Below are 16,515 nucleotides of genomic sequence, written 5' to 3'. Positions count from 1 at the left end.
ATAACTCTGCACCCCCTCTTCCAGCATTCGGAAAGTTTGTTAAAACATGGCTCACCTATGCCCTCAAAACCCCTTATGAAATAAAACTTTTTGATGTGCGCAACTATGATAGTTTTATAGCCTAATAAATTTATGTTTTACTCTACTCAATACCACAGTTGTACGGCCCTCTCTCAGACCCACATTCCCTAGGTCCTCAGTTCTACTTTCTGACATTAAAAATCTCCTAGGGAGTCAGGCTTCTGCTTCGGCTACAGACATCCAACCCGCAAACTTGGAGCAAATGGTTTTGTTTTGAATTTTAACATTTTATTTGCATACACCCATCAGGGTGGCCAAAATTAAAGGCAAAGAAAATATCAACTGTTGCCAAGGATGAGCTACTGGAACTCTGGTACAACCACTTCGGAAAACTGCTTGGTGGTTTCTACCAACGCTAAATATTCAAATACTTTATCACTCAGCAATTCTACTCCCATGTATATATCCAAGAGAAATGAGGGCCTATGGCCATTAGACATGTATTAGAATGTTCATAGCAGCACTATTCATAATACCCTGGAGTAGTTGGAAAACAATCCAAACGCCCCTCAGGAGAATAGATAAATCTTGATACATTCACACAGTGCAATACTACACAGTAAAAAGAATGAACTAATTACAATTACTCCGCCATGGGCATATCTTACAAACACACTGGGTGAAAGAAGACAAAATGGGCTAAACTAATCAGTGCTGTTAGAAGTTAAGGAAGTTATCTTGGAGGGAGCACAGAGGGAAGGGGGTGTGAAAGGGCCTTCAAGGGGGGCTGGGCATGGTCTGCATCTTGATCTGGGTGCTAGTTATACTCATGTGTTCACTTCGTGATGGTTTTATGAGCTATTTACACCAAAGCACACCTTTCAACACATGTATTACAGTTCAATAAAAAGTTTAGGAAATAAAAAATATACCTGCAAATGTCAACAGATAAGTTAAATCAATGTTTATACAACTTTTACAATAATTTTTGCTTTTAAATTACAGAATAAATAGCCATGTGGACTGGTGATAAAACCAAAAATCCAATTTGTTGACATTCCATGCACATTAGGTTTCCCCTGCAGGCCTGCCTGTGGCTCATTACAACAGAAGTGCCAAGCAAGAATTAATGCCCAATACTGGCATAATGTCACAAATTTTAATTCAAAAGCAACCTGAAACTTGTGAATGGCGTCCCCTGGCCAAGGGTCCCAGCCTTCCAAGCTTCATAATAAAGGACACTGCTCTGTCTACATGGCAATAATGTTAATATAGTTCTAAAACCTCCTTCCAATCAGGAAAAATGTTATGACAAAAAAAGACAACCATGGTTTGGCTTTGTATTTTCACTTCACTGGACAAAAAGCTACAATACCAGGCTGTTCAGTTTAATACTGACACCTGGCAACGCTTTCGGCTGCTACCTGGCACCTGATTCTTACTGCCTACTTTTATAGTCATCATGGAGCCAAGAGCAAGCTGTCTGGGCTCCTGCAAATCCCATTTTATCTTCAGCATACCTGAAGAAAGCATTACAGGAACAGACGAAGATATCAAATAGTGTATACAGATAACTACAGCAATAAACACATGAGCTAGACCCATACACCACAGGCCACTCTGGAAGCCAACCAGGTAGGGACTTTCACTTACACGTCCCAATTAAACCCAAGTCCAGAAAATAAAAAACCATTAAACAGACAAAACCTAGTATATACACCTGATAAAAGAACCTCATTTTCTTATTGAACAAATTTTTATTCAAAACAGAGATGATGAGCGGCACCTGGGTGGCTCAGTCAATTAAGCGTCTGACTTGGGCTCAGGGCATGATCTCAAGGTTTGTGGGTTCGAGCCCCACATCGGGCTCTGTGCTGCCAGCTCAGAGCCTGGAGCCTGCTTCGGATTCTGTGTCTCCCTTTCTCTATGCCCCTCCCCAACTCACGTTCTGTCTCTGTCTCTCAAAAATAAATAAAAAAATTTTTTTTAAAAACAAAGATGATGAACAAAATGGCAGAAAACTTTGGTGACATCTTAGGTCACCAAATTATGAAAAGGCATTTGATTTGTGCATTTGTTGACCACTAGAAACTAAACCACTATACCCAAAGGAGAGGAATGGAGGCTGGCAGGGTAAATGGCATGTGGATGCTGGTCACCCCTAGACTGTCAGCCTCAGTTTCCTAACAGTAAACAAAATCCATATCCACCTCGAAGGCTGATGTATACTTAGAATGAAACAAATGCTTTATGGAAAGTGTCAAGGGGGGTGGGGGGCCTAGTATAGGTGTTTACTAAGTAAATCAAATAAATGTTCACATAATCAACAAACCCTCATGCCTACTACATGACAAGAAGTGTTCAGAATATAACAAAGCCAAGCGCTTTCCTTTGGGAGCTCACATTTTAGTTAGAGGGGGATGAGAGATAAACGAATAAAATAAATATGTTGTGTAGAATATCCTAAGGTAGTAAGCACTTCATGGGAAAGGTAAAGTTAGGTGGGATTGGGAGATGGATGGTGTTGTCTACAATTTTAAAGAGTGGTTTGAGCAGGCCTCTCTGAGACCGGGACATTTAAACAAAGACTTATGTGTCCCTTCCCTCCCACCCTCTTTTTAAGTAACACTTCCCCCCCTTCACTGCTGCTTAGCAAGATTAATGCAGGTATGACACCCCTGGATGACATCACACCCACCCCTCCTCAACTTCCTACCGCTTTAACAGTTCTAACTTCTAGGAAGGTTGTGGTTACTATTAATTAAAGGGTTTTTTTGAAATGTATTTCTTCCTCGTACCACTAAAGCATGTACTCATCAGAAAATCACACAAAATCACAAACAAGCACTGAGGGCAAATCATGGGCATACTATGTGGAGAAGGGGAGGGATCTTTGGGAACTCTAATTAGCAACAGTAACCTTGCTTGACATTTTGGGGCTTATTATCATACCATTTGTTTGTGAAGTTGTAAAACACACACCCTCCTGGGATTCAGCATAGGTCTGGAATAATCTTTTGTCTAAGTATACATTTTAGAAAACCCAGTAAATATGTAAATAAATACTGAAAGATACTTAATACTGCATACAGAGAGTCACACTACTTTATAATCCTCCACTTTCTCTAAAGATTTTATTCCTTTATTCCAAAGCTGGAGAAATTTGAGTATTTAAAAAAAAAAAATCTAAAATCCATACTAGCTGCAAGCCATTAAATCTCATTTGCAGGTGGCTTTTGTAACTGCACCTGGTTAGGTTATGTTTCCATTAGTTAAACACTGTAGATTGTTAGGTAACATAAAGGAAATCTCTTAAAAAAACAAACAAACAAACAAAAAAACTAGAATCATCAACACTGCCAGATTTTTACTATATTAAGCTTAAATTGTTTTCAGTTTTGGTCATCAGGGGTGGCGTGGGGAAGAACTCAATGAGGAGGTGGGGCAGGATTGCAGGCTTTCAACCAGACCTGCAAATGTAAAATTTCACTATGCATTTCCACCATAGCCCAAGCATGAGCCAGCAGCATTCCCCTCCTAGACTATATATAAACTTGCTGTCTGGAGCTGTAAATTCTTTTACCACCATTCAACATAAAAAACACGACACGAAAACATTAACGGAAAAATGGGTATTAAAGTCAATCAACAGGGGCACCTGGGTGGCTCAGTCAGTTGGGCATCCAGCTTCAGTTCAGGGCACGATCTCACGGTTGGTGGGTTCGAGCCCCTCATCGGGCTTGGTGCTGGCAGCTCCGAGCCTGGAGCCTGATTCAGATTCTGTGTCTCCCTCTCTCTCTGCCCCTCCCCAACTCGCACTCTGTCTCTGTCTCTTGAAAATAAATAAATGTTAAAAAAAATTTTTTTTTAAAGAAAGTCAATCAACAAACATTTGTGAGCTTTCAACGTGTTTTAAGACACTTGGGAATGGAAAGCCATAAGTAACTGGTCTCTGATGTTCAGGGTATTACAACTTTTCAAAGTATGAGAATGATTTACAATGCCTCATGTCTACAAATATGTAGCACCCAAACAAGGAAATCCAAGCTTCTTGCATCCTGCCCCAGTTCTCTGGGGTTGGCATTTGTGACACTACAACTCACTTGAGTACAGCCCTTCCACTGAGTCATTGCTAAAAGTGAAAGGAAAAAGTGGGAGAAAAAACAGAGTTACTTCGGAGCATCTGATTGCCTGTCTCAAATTGATCTCTCATCCCAGATTGGAAAGATCTATGTGCCTGTCTTCCTGGAGGCAAGAAGATAGGAACTTGGGTGCTCACGGTGTTTTCGTGCCCCAGTGGACACTCAGACTGCCTGATATCTGCAATGATCCGCATTCCTCAATTGCACTGGGTTTTTCCTTAACTGACCCTCGCTCGCAGGAGTGGCTCCAATCCCGCGGGTCTTAGAGTAAGAATGTTTTATTTACACACCGTCAACACCCCACACTGCCAGCCCCACCACCTTCAGGATCACTTAAATATTAACAATCTCAATACAAATGTAAAACTTTAACATTCAAGTTTCTGTGATTTCTAAAAATTGCCTTGTGTCAAGGAAACAGTTACTACTGAGACCAAAAATGCTGTGTCCACTGCGTCTAGCGTAACTTTCTAGAAAATATAATTCACGTTACCCATTTGTGTATTCAGAAGAAGGGAATCAATTATTTTGAACTCAAAAGACAGATGACGACTAGATTTCCACACTCTTCTTTATTCCTTTCCTATAAAACTCAATGAACTCCTCTGATTTCAAGAATTCACTCAGACCTTTCAACCCTAGAGACTAAATTTTAGGGCTAAAAAAAAAAAAAAAAAAAAAAAAAAAAAAGTCTATAAAAGTGACCAAAAGGTGGGCCTTAAAAATGGCTACAAATGAATTTAGAGAACTTGAATTTTGAATTAAAACAGAAGTTGTTTTGTAGTCTATTAATAGCAGATGATTAAGCACGTATCTTATTTCAACTGGAATTCTTTTACAAGCACTTAAACGTACTAAACTGGCCACTAATCCCAAATCTGTGTCTGCTTCTGGAAAAAAACGCTTTCATAATAAAGACAAGTTAAGAGCGTGACCGTCAACGCATTCCTTCAGGTAAGGTCCATTTTCATTAGAACCTCGGGGGCGGCCGGGGGGAGGGGTCCTGGGACCCCGGTCGCCTCCCGGGACAATCGCCCAGCGGAATGAATGCGGCGCCGCGCGAGGCAGGGTCCCCGAGCCCGCGGCGCCCCCCGGACGCACCTGGCGCGGCCCGAGCACAGCGCGCCGCTCGCCCACCTCCTCGCAGGCAGGAAAGTGGCGCTGCTCCCGGGCCCCCGAGAGCCCGGGCGCAGCGGCCCCCCAGGGGCGGGACACTCTCCCCTCACCCCCACGTCTGGCTGTGAAACGTGTGGCTAGCAGGGCGTCACAGCGCCGGGAGGGGGAGGGTGTTCCCGCGTCAAGTCCCCTCCTCGCCCCGACCTTTCCCCGGGCGACGACCGCGAGCCGCCGCGGGGCCTCCCCGCTTCCCCGGCCTCGACCTCCCAGCCCGTGCCTTCCCGGGCCCCGGGCCTCCCGCCCTCGAACGGCGAGGCCCCGGGACCGTCCTGGACCCGCTTACCCGGTAGGTGTTCTCCGTGAGCCGGTTCACCTCCTCCGGCCCCCGCGACATGGCTGCAGCCGCCCGGCGGGGCGACGCGGGACGACGCGGCGGGGCCTCGTGGCCGCCCGACCCTGGGCGGCGCGAGCGCCGGTGCGGCTGAGGGGCCCTCGAAGGTCGGCCGCTGCCACAGCCGTCGGTCCCGCAGTGCCGGCGCGCTCCTCCGCCGCCAAAATGTCAAAAGTTGTAGCGCCGCCGCCGCCGCCGCCGCCGCCGCCCGTGAAGAACTGAGGAGACGCGGCCTGACGCGGCGGGGCGAGGCGAGGCGAGCGGGCCGGGTGGCCCCACCTGAGGCGGGAGGGGTGGGCGGGGCCGGAGTGGGCGGGGCGGCTCCACCTGAGGCGGACGAGTGGAGGGACGGGGAGGAGGCGGGCCGAGCCGGGGCGGCGGGGCAGCGTGGCCTGGGTGGGCGGGGCGGAGGCGAGCTGGGCCGAGAGGGCGGGGCGGCCCCACCTGAGGCGCCGGAGGCGGGGCGGCCACCCTTTGCCTCGTTGCTGCCCGCGGAGAGCTCCTGACTCGCGGCTGCCCGGATCCCGCGAGGCATCGGTACCTCGCGATGCTGTTCTACTTGGACAGAGCCCGCAGGGGGGACGGTGAGGCCCCAAGACCCACGCTTTCCGCGGGCGCCCCTCCGTGCTGTCTCTTGGGGGCTGCGGGAAGGGGGACCCACGTTGTATTGATTTCGCTGCTTGACCCCCTTCCTGCGCACCCCTCTCGCTGACCCTAAAGACCTAAGGGATCCCAAGGCAGGGGCTCTCATAGATGGAGGAAGGAGGCTGCCACCTGCAGTTTTGGAAGCTCCTGTTGGATTAGAAACTTAATGAATGCCAAGATATGGTCGCAGAAACGGCAGTACATTTTTAAACTTTACGTCAAGAACGACCTTTAATGTTACGTAGCCGTGCTATTCAGGAGATCGTTACTGGATTTAGAGAGCCACGGTGAGCTGAGGTGTTGTGGAGGTAACTCTTCCTTTCAACACTTACAGTGAGCAGGTGTGTGGCTCCTGATGCTCCCTGTCCTCTTCTCCACCCCAGCTCCAGCCCAGACCCTGAGGATCCAGAACAGTCTTCTTCAGACAGGAGCCATGGCTTAATATCTGAGACATCCTCCCAACAAGGAGGTCTTATTCTGGTTTTCAAAAGCTTCCATTTGGGTGCAATTGCATCTTTTATGAGCTGTTAGGATATGAGGCTTCCAAACCGCTCTTGTGATAAAGTTCAATTGGAAATGTACACAAAGAAGGCACTGTGTGTCCCAGATGAGAACACCAAGAGAATGAAATGTGGCTGGACTTAGAACAGAGACAACCACTTGGACTCTGGGACAATGTTACCGGGTTTTACAAGTTATAAAACATCATGCTTGGGAACCAAAAGATTATGTGTTCTCAGGTGTTGGGGGAAATAACACATCAGCCCTAGGTTTCAGGCAGTGGAAGTGACTGCCTCCTTCCTTAAGAGATCTCTAGCATTTGGTTCATAAGATTTGCCAATTGGGTTTCATTTGCCATATTGAGGTGAACTCATGACCTTATAATTACCATCGTTATGTATTAGGCTCCTCACGTATGTCTGCTGGTTTTCATTTAAACTTGAAAATCCCTGACTTAACTTTGCAGGTCTCCTTTTGTCTTAGAACTAACCTCTGTGCTTTCTGATGAATGGGGTCATTTCACTCTCTGCTGCAGGGCAGTCAGTCAACCGAGGAGCTGGAAAAGAGAGCAGAGGCTTAACCTTTAACACCCCACAGCTCAGCAGTGTAGCTCAGAGTCAGAAAAGACAGAGATTAACAAACCACCTTAAAACTGGCAAGCATCTCAGATGGCCTGATTTGATTGCCAAGGTTGATATTTGATCAAAGGACCAGGTTCATGACTGTATGCAAATCTACAAACAGATATTCTGTTATATTTAACTCTCCTTTATGGAAATAATTTCCTGGTTGGGACCATCCTGCTCCTTTAGAAGTCTTCTTGGTCTGTACAGACATTAAGAATAGTGCCATTCGGCTCTCAGCTTAGTAGTTAGCATATAGATGCCTGGTAGTTGTTTGTTGAACAAGAGTATGAGTATTGATTATCTGCTCCATGCCAGGCGCTCTGCTGGGAGGGGTGGGTGCAGGAACGCAAAATGAACTGCCCTTGACCGAAGCCCTTAATGCATATGCAAGAAGTAGAATTCAAGGAGGACCCTAATGGAAGGTGTAGTCGAGGTACAGTCAAAGGTGCTGTCGGTGTGAAAAGGTGGGAGACCTCTCAAAAGGCCAGTTGTATTAGGCTCTTCAAGTGCGTTTGTTGGTTTCATGCAAACTTGAAACTGAACTTGAAGTTGTACTAAGACTTCCTGACGCTCTGGGCAAGGAAAGTGAAACCCATAGAAAGGAATGACTCAGGAGAAGGTGAGGAGAAGCCACTTGGCCCAACAGTTTTCCATCTGCTGGGAAAGCCCTGCAGCGGCCCTCCCCCAACCCAGAACACGAGTGGCCTGAAGAAGGGTGGGCCCTGCACAGGTCCCGAGGGGCAGGCACCCAAGGTTTCCTCTTTTAACTTTTGCTTGAGTTTAAACAAGTAAAAATCCTGTTTATGTTAACAAAGTTTGTAAGAGGCAATCGCAGATGCCAACGTCACTAAGACTTTGAAAGCCACATTCCTAACAGGCTCTTGTTTTGAGGTTTTACCTTCTTCGGAACTTACTGACAAGGGGCTCTCAGCCTTGCCAGATGCTCCAGGATGCACATGAGAATTCCACTCTGCTTTGTGACACAAGAGGTCTCTGTCGATATGATAGTAGTTTGGGGCAAATTCCCATATGAAATGCCAAGAGGGAGAATGGGGCTTTAAGTATTCCCATTCTGAAAAGGCAATGTGAGTTGGAGACTCGTTGGCTGTTCTGTAACTTTCTCCCTGTCCAAGGTGCGTTGCCTTCTCCAGGGCACCAGGTTCACTTCTGCTATGGAGTTTCTCACAAGCTGTTCCTTCAGCCCAGAATGTGCTTCCCCCACTCACACAGCATTTTCCCATAATTTGGATTTTAGCCTAGATGCAGCCTCAGAGGGGCCTTCCTTAACCTCTCCACCTGCAGACGTTATTTTAGACCCTCTCTATCATGGCATGTTCTTTTCTTTAAAAAAAAAAATTTTTTTTAATGTTTATTTTTGACAGAGAGAGAGAGACAGAGCATGAGCAGGGGAGGGGCAGAGAGAGAGAGGGAGACACAGAATCCGAAGCAGGCTCCAGGCTCCGAGCTGTCAGCACAGAGCCCAATGTGGGGCTTGAACTCACAAACCACGAGATCATGACCTGAGCCCAAGTCGGATGCTCAACTGACTGAGCCACCCAGGCACCCCTTGGCATGTTCTTTTCTAATAGTGCTTATCGCTTGCTATGGTAGGTTGGAGAATGACTCCCCAAGGCTGTCCAAGTCCAAGCTTTGGAAACTGTGAATGTTAACTCACATGGCAAAGAGACTCTGCAAATGAGATCAAAGATTTTGAGAGGAGGGGATAATCTGGGATTATCTGGATGGACTGGATGTAGTCACAAAGGTCCATATAAGAGGGACATGGGAGAAGTCAGGGGAGGAGGAGAGGTGATACAGAGGCAGAGCCTGTCATGATGCATTTTGAAGACCAAGGAAGGGGCCACAAGCCAAGGAATAACAAGGAGGTCACTAGGAGCTGGCAAGGCAAGTATACAGACCCTTCCATCGGAGCCTCCAGAAGGAACTACCTCTGCAGACACCTTGATCTCAGCCCTGTGAAACTCATCTCACACTTCTGCCCCAGAACTGTAAAAGAATAAATGCATGTTGTTTTGAGCCACTAAATGTGTAGTAATTTGTTGGAAACTAATACACTAGCTAAACTTTTCCTTGTTCATTTCTCTATTGATTGTCTCTTTCCACTCCATTCTCCCATTAGAATGCAAATATCACGAGGGCAGGGCTGACTCCTGTCTGGTTCTCTGCAGGTGGCTCAGTGCCTGGCACACAGTAGGTGCTCAAGAACTGTTCTAAGAAACTACATTTATGAGGTAGCCAAGAGGCTCTTTATTTCACAAAAAGCAACTATGTCAGGAGTTTGCTTTTCCAGCTTTCAAAAAATGATAAAATAGACTGCAAAACAGATGATGGGTCTGAAGTCCTTGGTGAGAATATACAGATATTAGATTCAATTCACCAAATACCAAAAGGTAACAAAGCATTGGCATAAACAAATTTTGAGAAAAATTCCTGAACTTTTTACAATGTGCAGTGCATGGCAGACATCCAGTCACTGTTGTATGGACAATCTGAGAATGTTAGCACTCAAGAAAAGTTAAATACTCATTCTATTTATGAAAACACTAGGGACACCTGGGTGGCTCCGTTGGTTAAGCCTCCGACTTTGGTTCAGGTCATAATTTCTCAGTTTGTGTGTTTGAGCCCTGTGTCAGGCTCTGTGCTGACAGCTCAGAGCCTGATGCCTGCTTCGGATTCTGTGTCTCCTTCTCTCTCTGCCCCTCCCCTGCTCACACCTGTCTCTCAAAAATAAATAAACGTTAAAAAAAAAAACACTAAATAATGGCTCTAAAGTATAGTGGCTTATTAACCTTTCATGTAAGTCCTTCTAAGAATAAGAGTTAAATGCAAAATACATTAATATATTTTAAATGCTATATGACCATGAAGCTTTCAATGATTCCATAAAATACATGTGAAAGCCAATTTTGTCACTTCAATGGCATTTGAACCACTTCTGCTTTTCAACTTTGCTCAATTTTTTCAACTTTGTTCAAATTTAAGAAAGCTCAAATCTTAATCCATCTTCTCTACTGTTCCTGAATTACTAACAAGTACTGTGAAAATGTTGTTTTGTAGTACTGACATGCTATTCAGAACCGACATTTTAATAGTTTATTGTTTGTATCTTATGCCAATGAACACTTAATTTTGTAATGAAATCAGAGCTGGAGTTTTGAAAGGGCTCTCTCTACTGACTGATAGTTTACCTGGGTATAGAAATCAGACTTCTCTTTGATATTTTGCCCATCTTTATCTTACTGTGTTGCATTCTGGATAATTTTTCCAGAATCATCCTCTGCATCACTCATTCTTTCTTTGGCTGTGTCAAATTCCTGTGTAATTAATCTGCCCATTGAGTTTTAAATTTCAATATTTTTTTATTTCTATAATTCTACTTGGTTCTCTTTCACCTATCACTTTCTGTTAAAAAAAAAACAGCTTTATTGGGCTATAATTCACATACCATACAATGTATCTATTTAAAGTGTATAATTTAATGGTCTTTAGGTTATTCGTGAAGTTGGGCATTCAATTTTAGAACATTTTCATCACCCCAAAAGCAATCCTGTAATGATTAGCTGTTAGTCTTCATCTTCCTTCAACCCTGTCTCCTAGTCCTATACAACCACTAGATCCACTTTCTGTCTCTGTAGATTTGCCTACTCTGAACATTTCATACAAATGGGATCATAGAATGTGTGGTCTATTGTGATTGGTTTCTTTCATTTAGTATAGTGCTTTCAAGGTTCATCCATGTTGTAGTATGTATCAGGACTGAGTTCCTTTTAGTTGCTGGATAATATTCCAATATTTCATCATATACCACTTTTGCTTATCCATTCATCCATCAATGGACATCTGGATTATTTCTACTTTTTGGTTTTTGTGATGAATACTGCTGTGAACATTTGTATGTAAGTTTCTATGTTTCTTAGGTACACATCTGAGAGTGCGTTTGCAGGGTCCTTCCATGCTGAACAGTTTTGAGAACTGCCAAATGGTTTTTCAAAGTGGCTGCATCATTTTACATTTCCACCAGCAATGTATGAGGGTTCCAATTTCCCCACATCTTTGTCAACATTTGTTGTCCATTTTTTTTAGGCTCTCCTCCTGGGTGTAAATTGGTATCTTGTGGTTTTGATTTGCATTCTCTAATGGCTAATGATGTTGAGTATCTTTTCATGCACTTAATTGCATATCATCTTTGGAGACTGTCTATTCAGATCTTTGACCCATTTTTAAATTGTGTTATTTTATCTTCTGATTATTGAGTTGCCAGTGTTCTTCATGTATTCTGGATGTGAGTCTCTTACGTATCTCTTATCAGATGTATGACTTACAAATATTTTCTCCCATTCTGTAGGTTGTCCTTTCACCTCCGTGATGGTGTCCTTCGAAGCACACACATACAAATTTTTTAACGTTTATTTATTTTGAGAGAGAGAGAGAGAGGTGCATGTGTGCACATGAGCGGGGTGGCAGGGGCAGAGAGAGAGGAAAGAGAGAATCCTGTGCTTACAGTGCAGAACCCAGCGTGGGGCTCAATTCCACAAACTGTGAGACCATGTCCTGAACTAAATCTGGACCATGTCCAGATGCTTAACCAACTGAGCCACCCAGGCACCCCTGAAAAATTTGATTTTAAATCCAATTTATCTAAATTTTTTTCTGTTGTTGCTTGCGATTTTGGTGTCATATAAGAAACCATTGCCTAACCCAAGGTCATCCTATGTGTTCATCTAAGAGTTCTATAGTTTTACATTTAGATCTACATTTCAAGTTAACTTTTGGATATAGTGTAAGAAAGAGGCTCAACCTCATCCTTTAGCTTGTGTATATCCAGTTGTCCCAGCATCATTTGTTCAAAAGATCATTCTTTACCTCATTGAGTTGTCTTGGTGCCCTTGTCAAAAATTAATTGGCCATAAATGTAAGGGTTTATCTCTGGACTTTCCATTCTGTTCAGTTGATCTATACGCCTGTCCTACCGCAACAATGCTACACTGTCTTGATTCCTGTAGCTCTGCATTAAGTCTTGAAATTGGAAACTGTGAGTCCTCCAACTTTGTCTTCTTCAGATTGTTTTTGGCTACTCTGAGTGCCTTGTATTTCATATCAATTTTAGTATTTGCCTGTTAATTTATGCAGGAAAAGGATCTGGGGTTTTGATATGGTCTTATTGGATCTGTAGATCAATTTGGGAAGTATTACTACCTTAACAATGTTAAGTCTTCTGATCCATGAATATAGAATATCCGCCCATTTATCTAGGTCCTTTATTTCTTCAAACAGTGGTTTGTGGTTTACAAAGGACAAGTTTTACACTTCTTTTGTTAAATTTATTCCTAAGTATTTTTGATGCTAATGTCAATTGAACGGTCTTCTTATTTTCATTTTCAGATTGCTCGTTGAGAATGTACAGAAATATAATTGTATTTATAATAGAATATAATACAAATGTATAGAAATATATAATTTCTATCATATTACATAATTTCTATTATATTATATAATTTGGTCCTTTGTTCTGTCGATTCGGTGTATTCCAATGATTGAACTTTTGTATTTTGTATCACCCTTGCATTCCTGGGATACATTCCCCTTAGTCATGGTGTATAATCCTTTTTATTATCGCTGGATTCAGTTTGCTAGTATTTTATTGATGATTCTTACGTTTGTATCATAAGGGACATTGATGTGTTGTTTTCTTGTGATGTCTTTGACTGAGTTTGATATTAGGGCAATACTGATCCTATAGGAGGAATTGGGAAATGTTCCCTCATCTTCTGTTCTTTGGAAGGGTTTATGAAGAATTGGTATTTATTTTTCCTTGAATGTTTGGTAGCATTCACCAGGGAAGCCACCTAGATCTGAACTTTGCTTTGTGGGCAGTTCTAAAACCATGAATCTAATCTCTTTTTATAGGGTCTTTCTGTTTCTTTTTCAGATGTTATTTCCTTATGGTTTCTATTCCTTCTTCTCTGTAATCACTTGCAATATCATTTTATAGTTTCTCCCAGATAGTTCTGTGTCATTTCTGTTTGTTTGTTTTACTTTGTCTGGTTTGGTTATTTATTGTTTCGTTTAGCCATGGTTGTGTTTGCTGTGCATGCTCTCTCATGGCGAATCACAACTTTCTTTATCCGTTTTGGGAATTTGTTGTTGTTGTTTTCGTCCAAGGTTTATTGACGATATCGCAGCACAGCAGAAGGAGTCACGTGGTGTCCTGGAGTTCATGCCAACTGTAGGCTGTGTGACCTGCAGGCTGGACAGACTGCCAAAGTCCAAGAGCTTCAACATTTCCTCAGTGTCAGGATCTACTTCATTGATCTCCTGATCCAGGACTGAGACCTCAGGAACATAATGATCTCTCCTTTCTCTCTCTTCCTTCTGCAACTTAATGGAGATCCCGCTTACCGGGCCTCTCTGAATCTGCTTCATCTGTTGAGTGACATCAACTGCTATCTCACTGTAGAGATTCTTGCTGGCAATAGCGGTGGTCTCCTTGCACACGCACTTATTGGCGTGGGAGTCATTGCCTAGGCATGTGTAGTACTTTTCAGTGATGACCCGGGCCACCTTCTTCACGGTGTTGGTGCGAATGTGGCCCACGTTGGTGGATCTGGTAATTATTATGAGGTCATCTTGCGTGGTGATCCACTTTGTCTGGAAAAACCCCATGTGGCCTGGGTTATAAAGTGTTCCTCCAGGAAAGCTTTGCATTTGTTCCTGCCAGGCCCTCCAAGAAGATTACCAAGGGAGGGTATAAAATTCAGACTCTGCCCCTGCCCCGTGTCATAGGTTTGGTGGGTTAATTTCTCTTGGGATAGTATTTTCTTCTACTAAACCCCCCAATGAAGCCAAATTCCTCTGTCCTCTCCCTGGGCCGGAAAGTACCTTCTAGCACCTCTCTTACTGGCATGCAGTCTTCTGAGGATCCCATCTGTGTGAATGGGTCTTACTATCTACTCGCCGTCTTGTACAGGTCCCAAGTCCCTATACAGGTGGAACTTCTATAATATTGGAAACATCTGACCATTTGGGCCAGTTTTCAGCTCTAACACTCCCCTCCACACCCGTAAGGGCTGCTATATCATCTGTCCTGGGCGCTTGGTTTTCTTCCCTTTGTGTTTTTGGCATCTGTTGTTGCCTTCTCCCTGCCCCCCCCCCCCGCCCCCCAAAACTCGGCTGCGTGTTAAAATATTTTTGTTACATTTTATATGTCATTTCAAGTATTTGTAACTGGAGGAATTCTGGGTTGTACGGTCTGCCAGAAGCCTGAAAGGGCCTTTGTAGTCTCCCTTTGAGGCTGCTTCTGGGGTGATAAGCGCTGGGCTAGGAGGCCAAGGATCACATTCCCTTTATCAGTATGTAGGACCGGGCAAGGCATTTTCCACTTCTTGGTCTGTTTTTTCACGTCCCGATTAGGGTGGTTGGTCCTCAAATTACTCTCAGTTCTAAAATTCTCTGATTTTTTTTTCTTTTTTTTAAAGTCCTGTCCACAGCACTTATTCTGAAGTCTTATTCTCCAGGTGCAGATTGGCCTCTGTGAGGAGAGGCTATTTGCCCGAAGCCAAGATAACCCGAACATTCTTTACTTTTCCCAGGGCAGAAAGGAAGAGACACTCGTCTGTTGTCCCAAAAACCCCTCAGTGCCTTGGCTTCGCGGGGAAATGGTTGCCTTTGTGCAAGTGGATCGGCCTGGCCTCTCTTCATTTGCCTTGTCTTTTATTTTTCCAAGGAAAAAATATCAGCAGAGAAAGTTCCAGACTTTCTCTTCCCATGCAGCCTTGTTTTCTGTATTTAGCAAATGCCCAACATCGACCATGTCTGCAAATTTCCTCTCGGTAAGACTTAAATTCTTGCACAGCGTGCCCAACATTTTATCTCGATAGACAAGCGCAGTAAGGTCTGGAACAATTTTACCTTTAGTTGGGGCTTTTTCTTGGAGGAAAGACTTGGGAAAAGATACTCTGAAGTGCTTTGACAGGGATCTATTGAGCCAGATAGACAATTCTCCTGTCCTTTCCCCTGCGGCCATAGTAACGAAGCCAGAAGGCAAACAGGATTGTCAAGCAATTCCCCAAAATGAACAGCAGGGGGTGCTGAGGGGGTGGAACAGAAGGGAATATCTTTCCAGCTAGGACAGTTTGTCTTGGGACGCTTTCTTTCAGGGAGAGCAAAGGCTTGTCTCGGATGAACTTTTTGTCTGCATCGCCATCTGATTACACACCCATGTTTGTGTCCACGTGCCTTCCAGCTGCCACCTCACCACTCGGGCCCCTTCAACCCCGGGCCCTGGGCATTTCTAGTGAATTTGTTTCCAGAACAGCTCAGACCGTCTGTAACCTTTCTCTTGGTCTATCAGTGTCCCACCACTCTGACTCTGAGTTTTCATGGATCCAAGAGAGCAATAAATGATGAAGGAATGCAACCGTTTCGCTAAAAGGGGAAGTATTAGCCCCGAGGATCTTGAAATTCAGCATAAAATGAAAATTTCCATTAGGCAAATGCGTGCAATTATAAATAATTAAGCAAAAACCTTGACTAGTCATTACGTGTTTCTTTAAAAATGTCCCTAACGTTGACATTGACCAAGAAGCAAAAGAAGGCTTAAGAATCAATGGGAACTTTGCTGAGTCCAAAAGGCAGATTTTGCCACTTAAGCCAGTTTGTAATGTCCCATTAGTATCCGATCGCTATAAAACTTTAAGCATGCGTTTGGCTATGATGTCAGGCAGTACTCTGGGCCCAGAAGTAGCAGTCACAAATCCATGGTGGAAAGAGCTTCACTATTTTAATGCTCTCAAAGGATGCACTCACCCAATTAAAATCATACATCCCATGCATTATCTGTTGTATTTAGAGATATTTAAAGGCTGCAGTTACTGTAGCCTTGGTAAAACAACAAGCAGGCGTATGACATCAGATACTCCATCCCCTTTTTCTGTTATAGGGTGTAGAGAGCAAGAAGCTTGAATTTCTGGTCTCTCTTGCAATGGGGAGTGACAAGATAGACAACGTTCTGGCCAAAGAGACAAAGGAAATGAACAAAGGTCTGCTGAGAAGG

At 43.9% G+C, this 16,515-nt stretch overlaps 2 protein-coding genes across 3 annotated transcripts in view; both read right to left on the bottom strand.

Moving 5' to 3' along the window:
• BAIAP2L1 (BAR/IMD domain containing adaptor protein 2 like 1) overlaps positions 1-5,835 on the bottom strand; it is a 94,869-nt gene extending 89,034 nt beyond the window's left edge. The window contains exon 1 of one of the 2 annotated variants that reach the window (XM_030300809.1): positions 5,623-5,835. In XM_030300809.1, coding sequence (XP_030156669.1) covers positions 5,623-5,673 — 51 coding nt within the window. In that variant the 5' untranslated portion in view covers positions 5,674-5,835. The remainder of the gene's footprint in view (positions 1-5,622) is intronic. The other variant, XM_032591639.1, reaches the window with a different exon arrangement.
• Positions 5,836-13,562: 7,727 nt separating this feature from the next.
• Positions 13,563-14,126, bottom strand: LOC115503917 (40S ribosomal protein S17-like). The gene has a single exon (XM_032591587.1). It carries the CDS (start codon positions 14,124-14,126, stop codon positions 13,563-13,565), a length of 564 nt encoding a protein of 187 aa, XP_032447478.1.
• Positions 14,127-16,515: the final 2,389 nt, after the last annotated feature.

This window comes from Lynx canadensis, chromosome E3 (genome assembly GCF_007474595.2).
Source record: "Lynx canadensis isolate LIC74 chromosome E3, mLynCan4.pri.v2, whole genome shotgun sequence".
Classification (NCBI taxonomy): domain Eukaryota; kingdom Metazoa; phylum Chordata; class Mammalia; order Carnivora; family Felidae; genus Lynx; species Lynx canadensis.
This window is presented reverse-complemented; position numbering and strand designations above follow the sequence as displayed.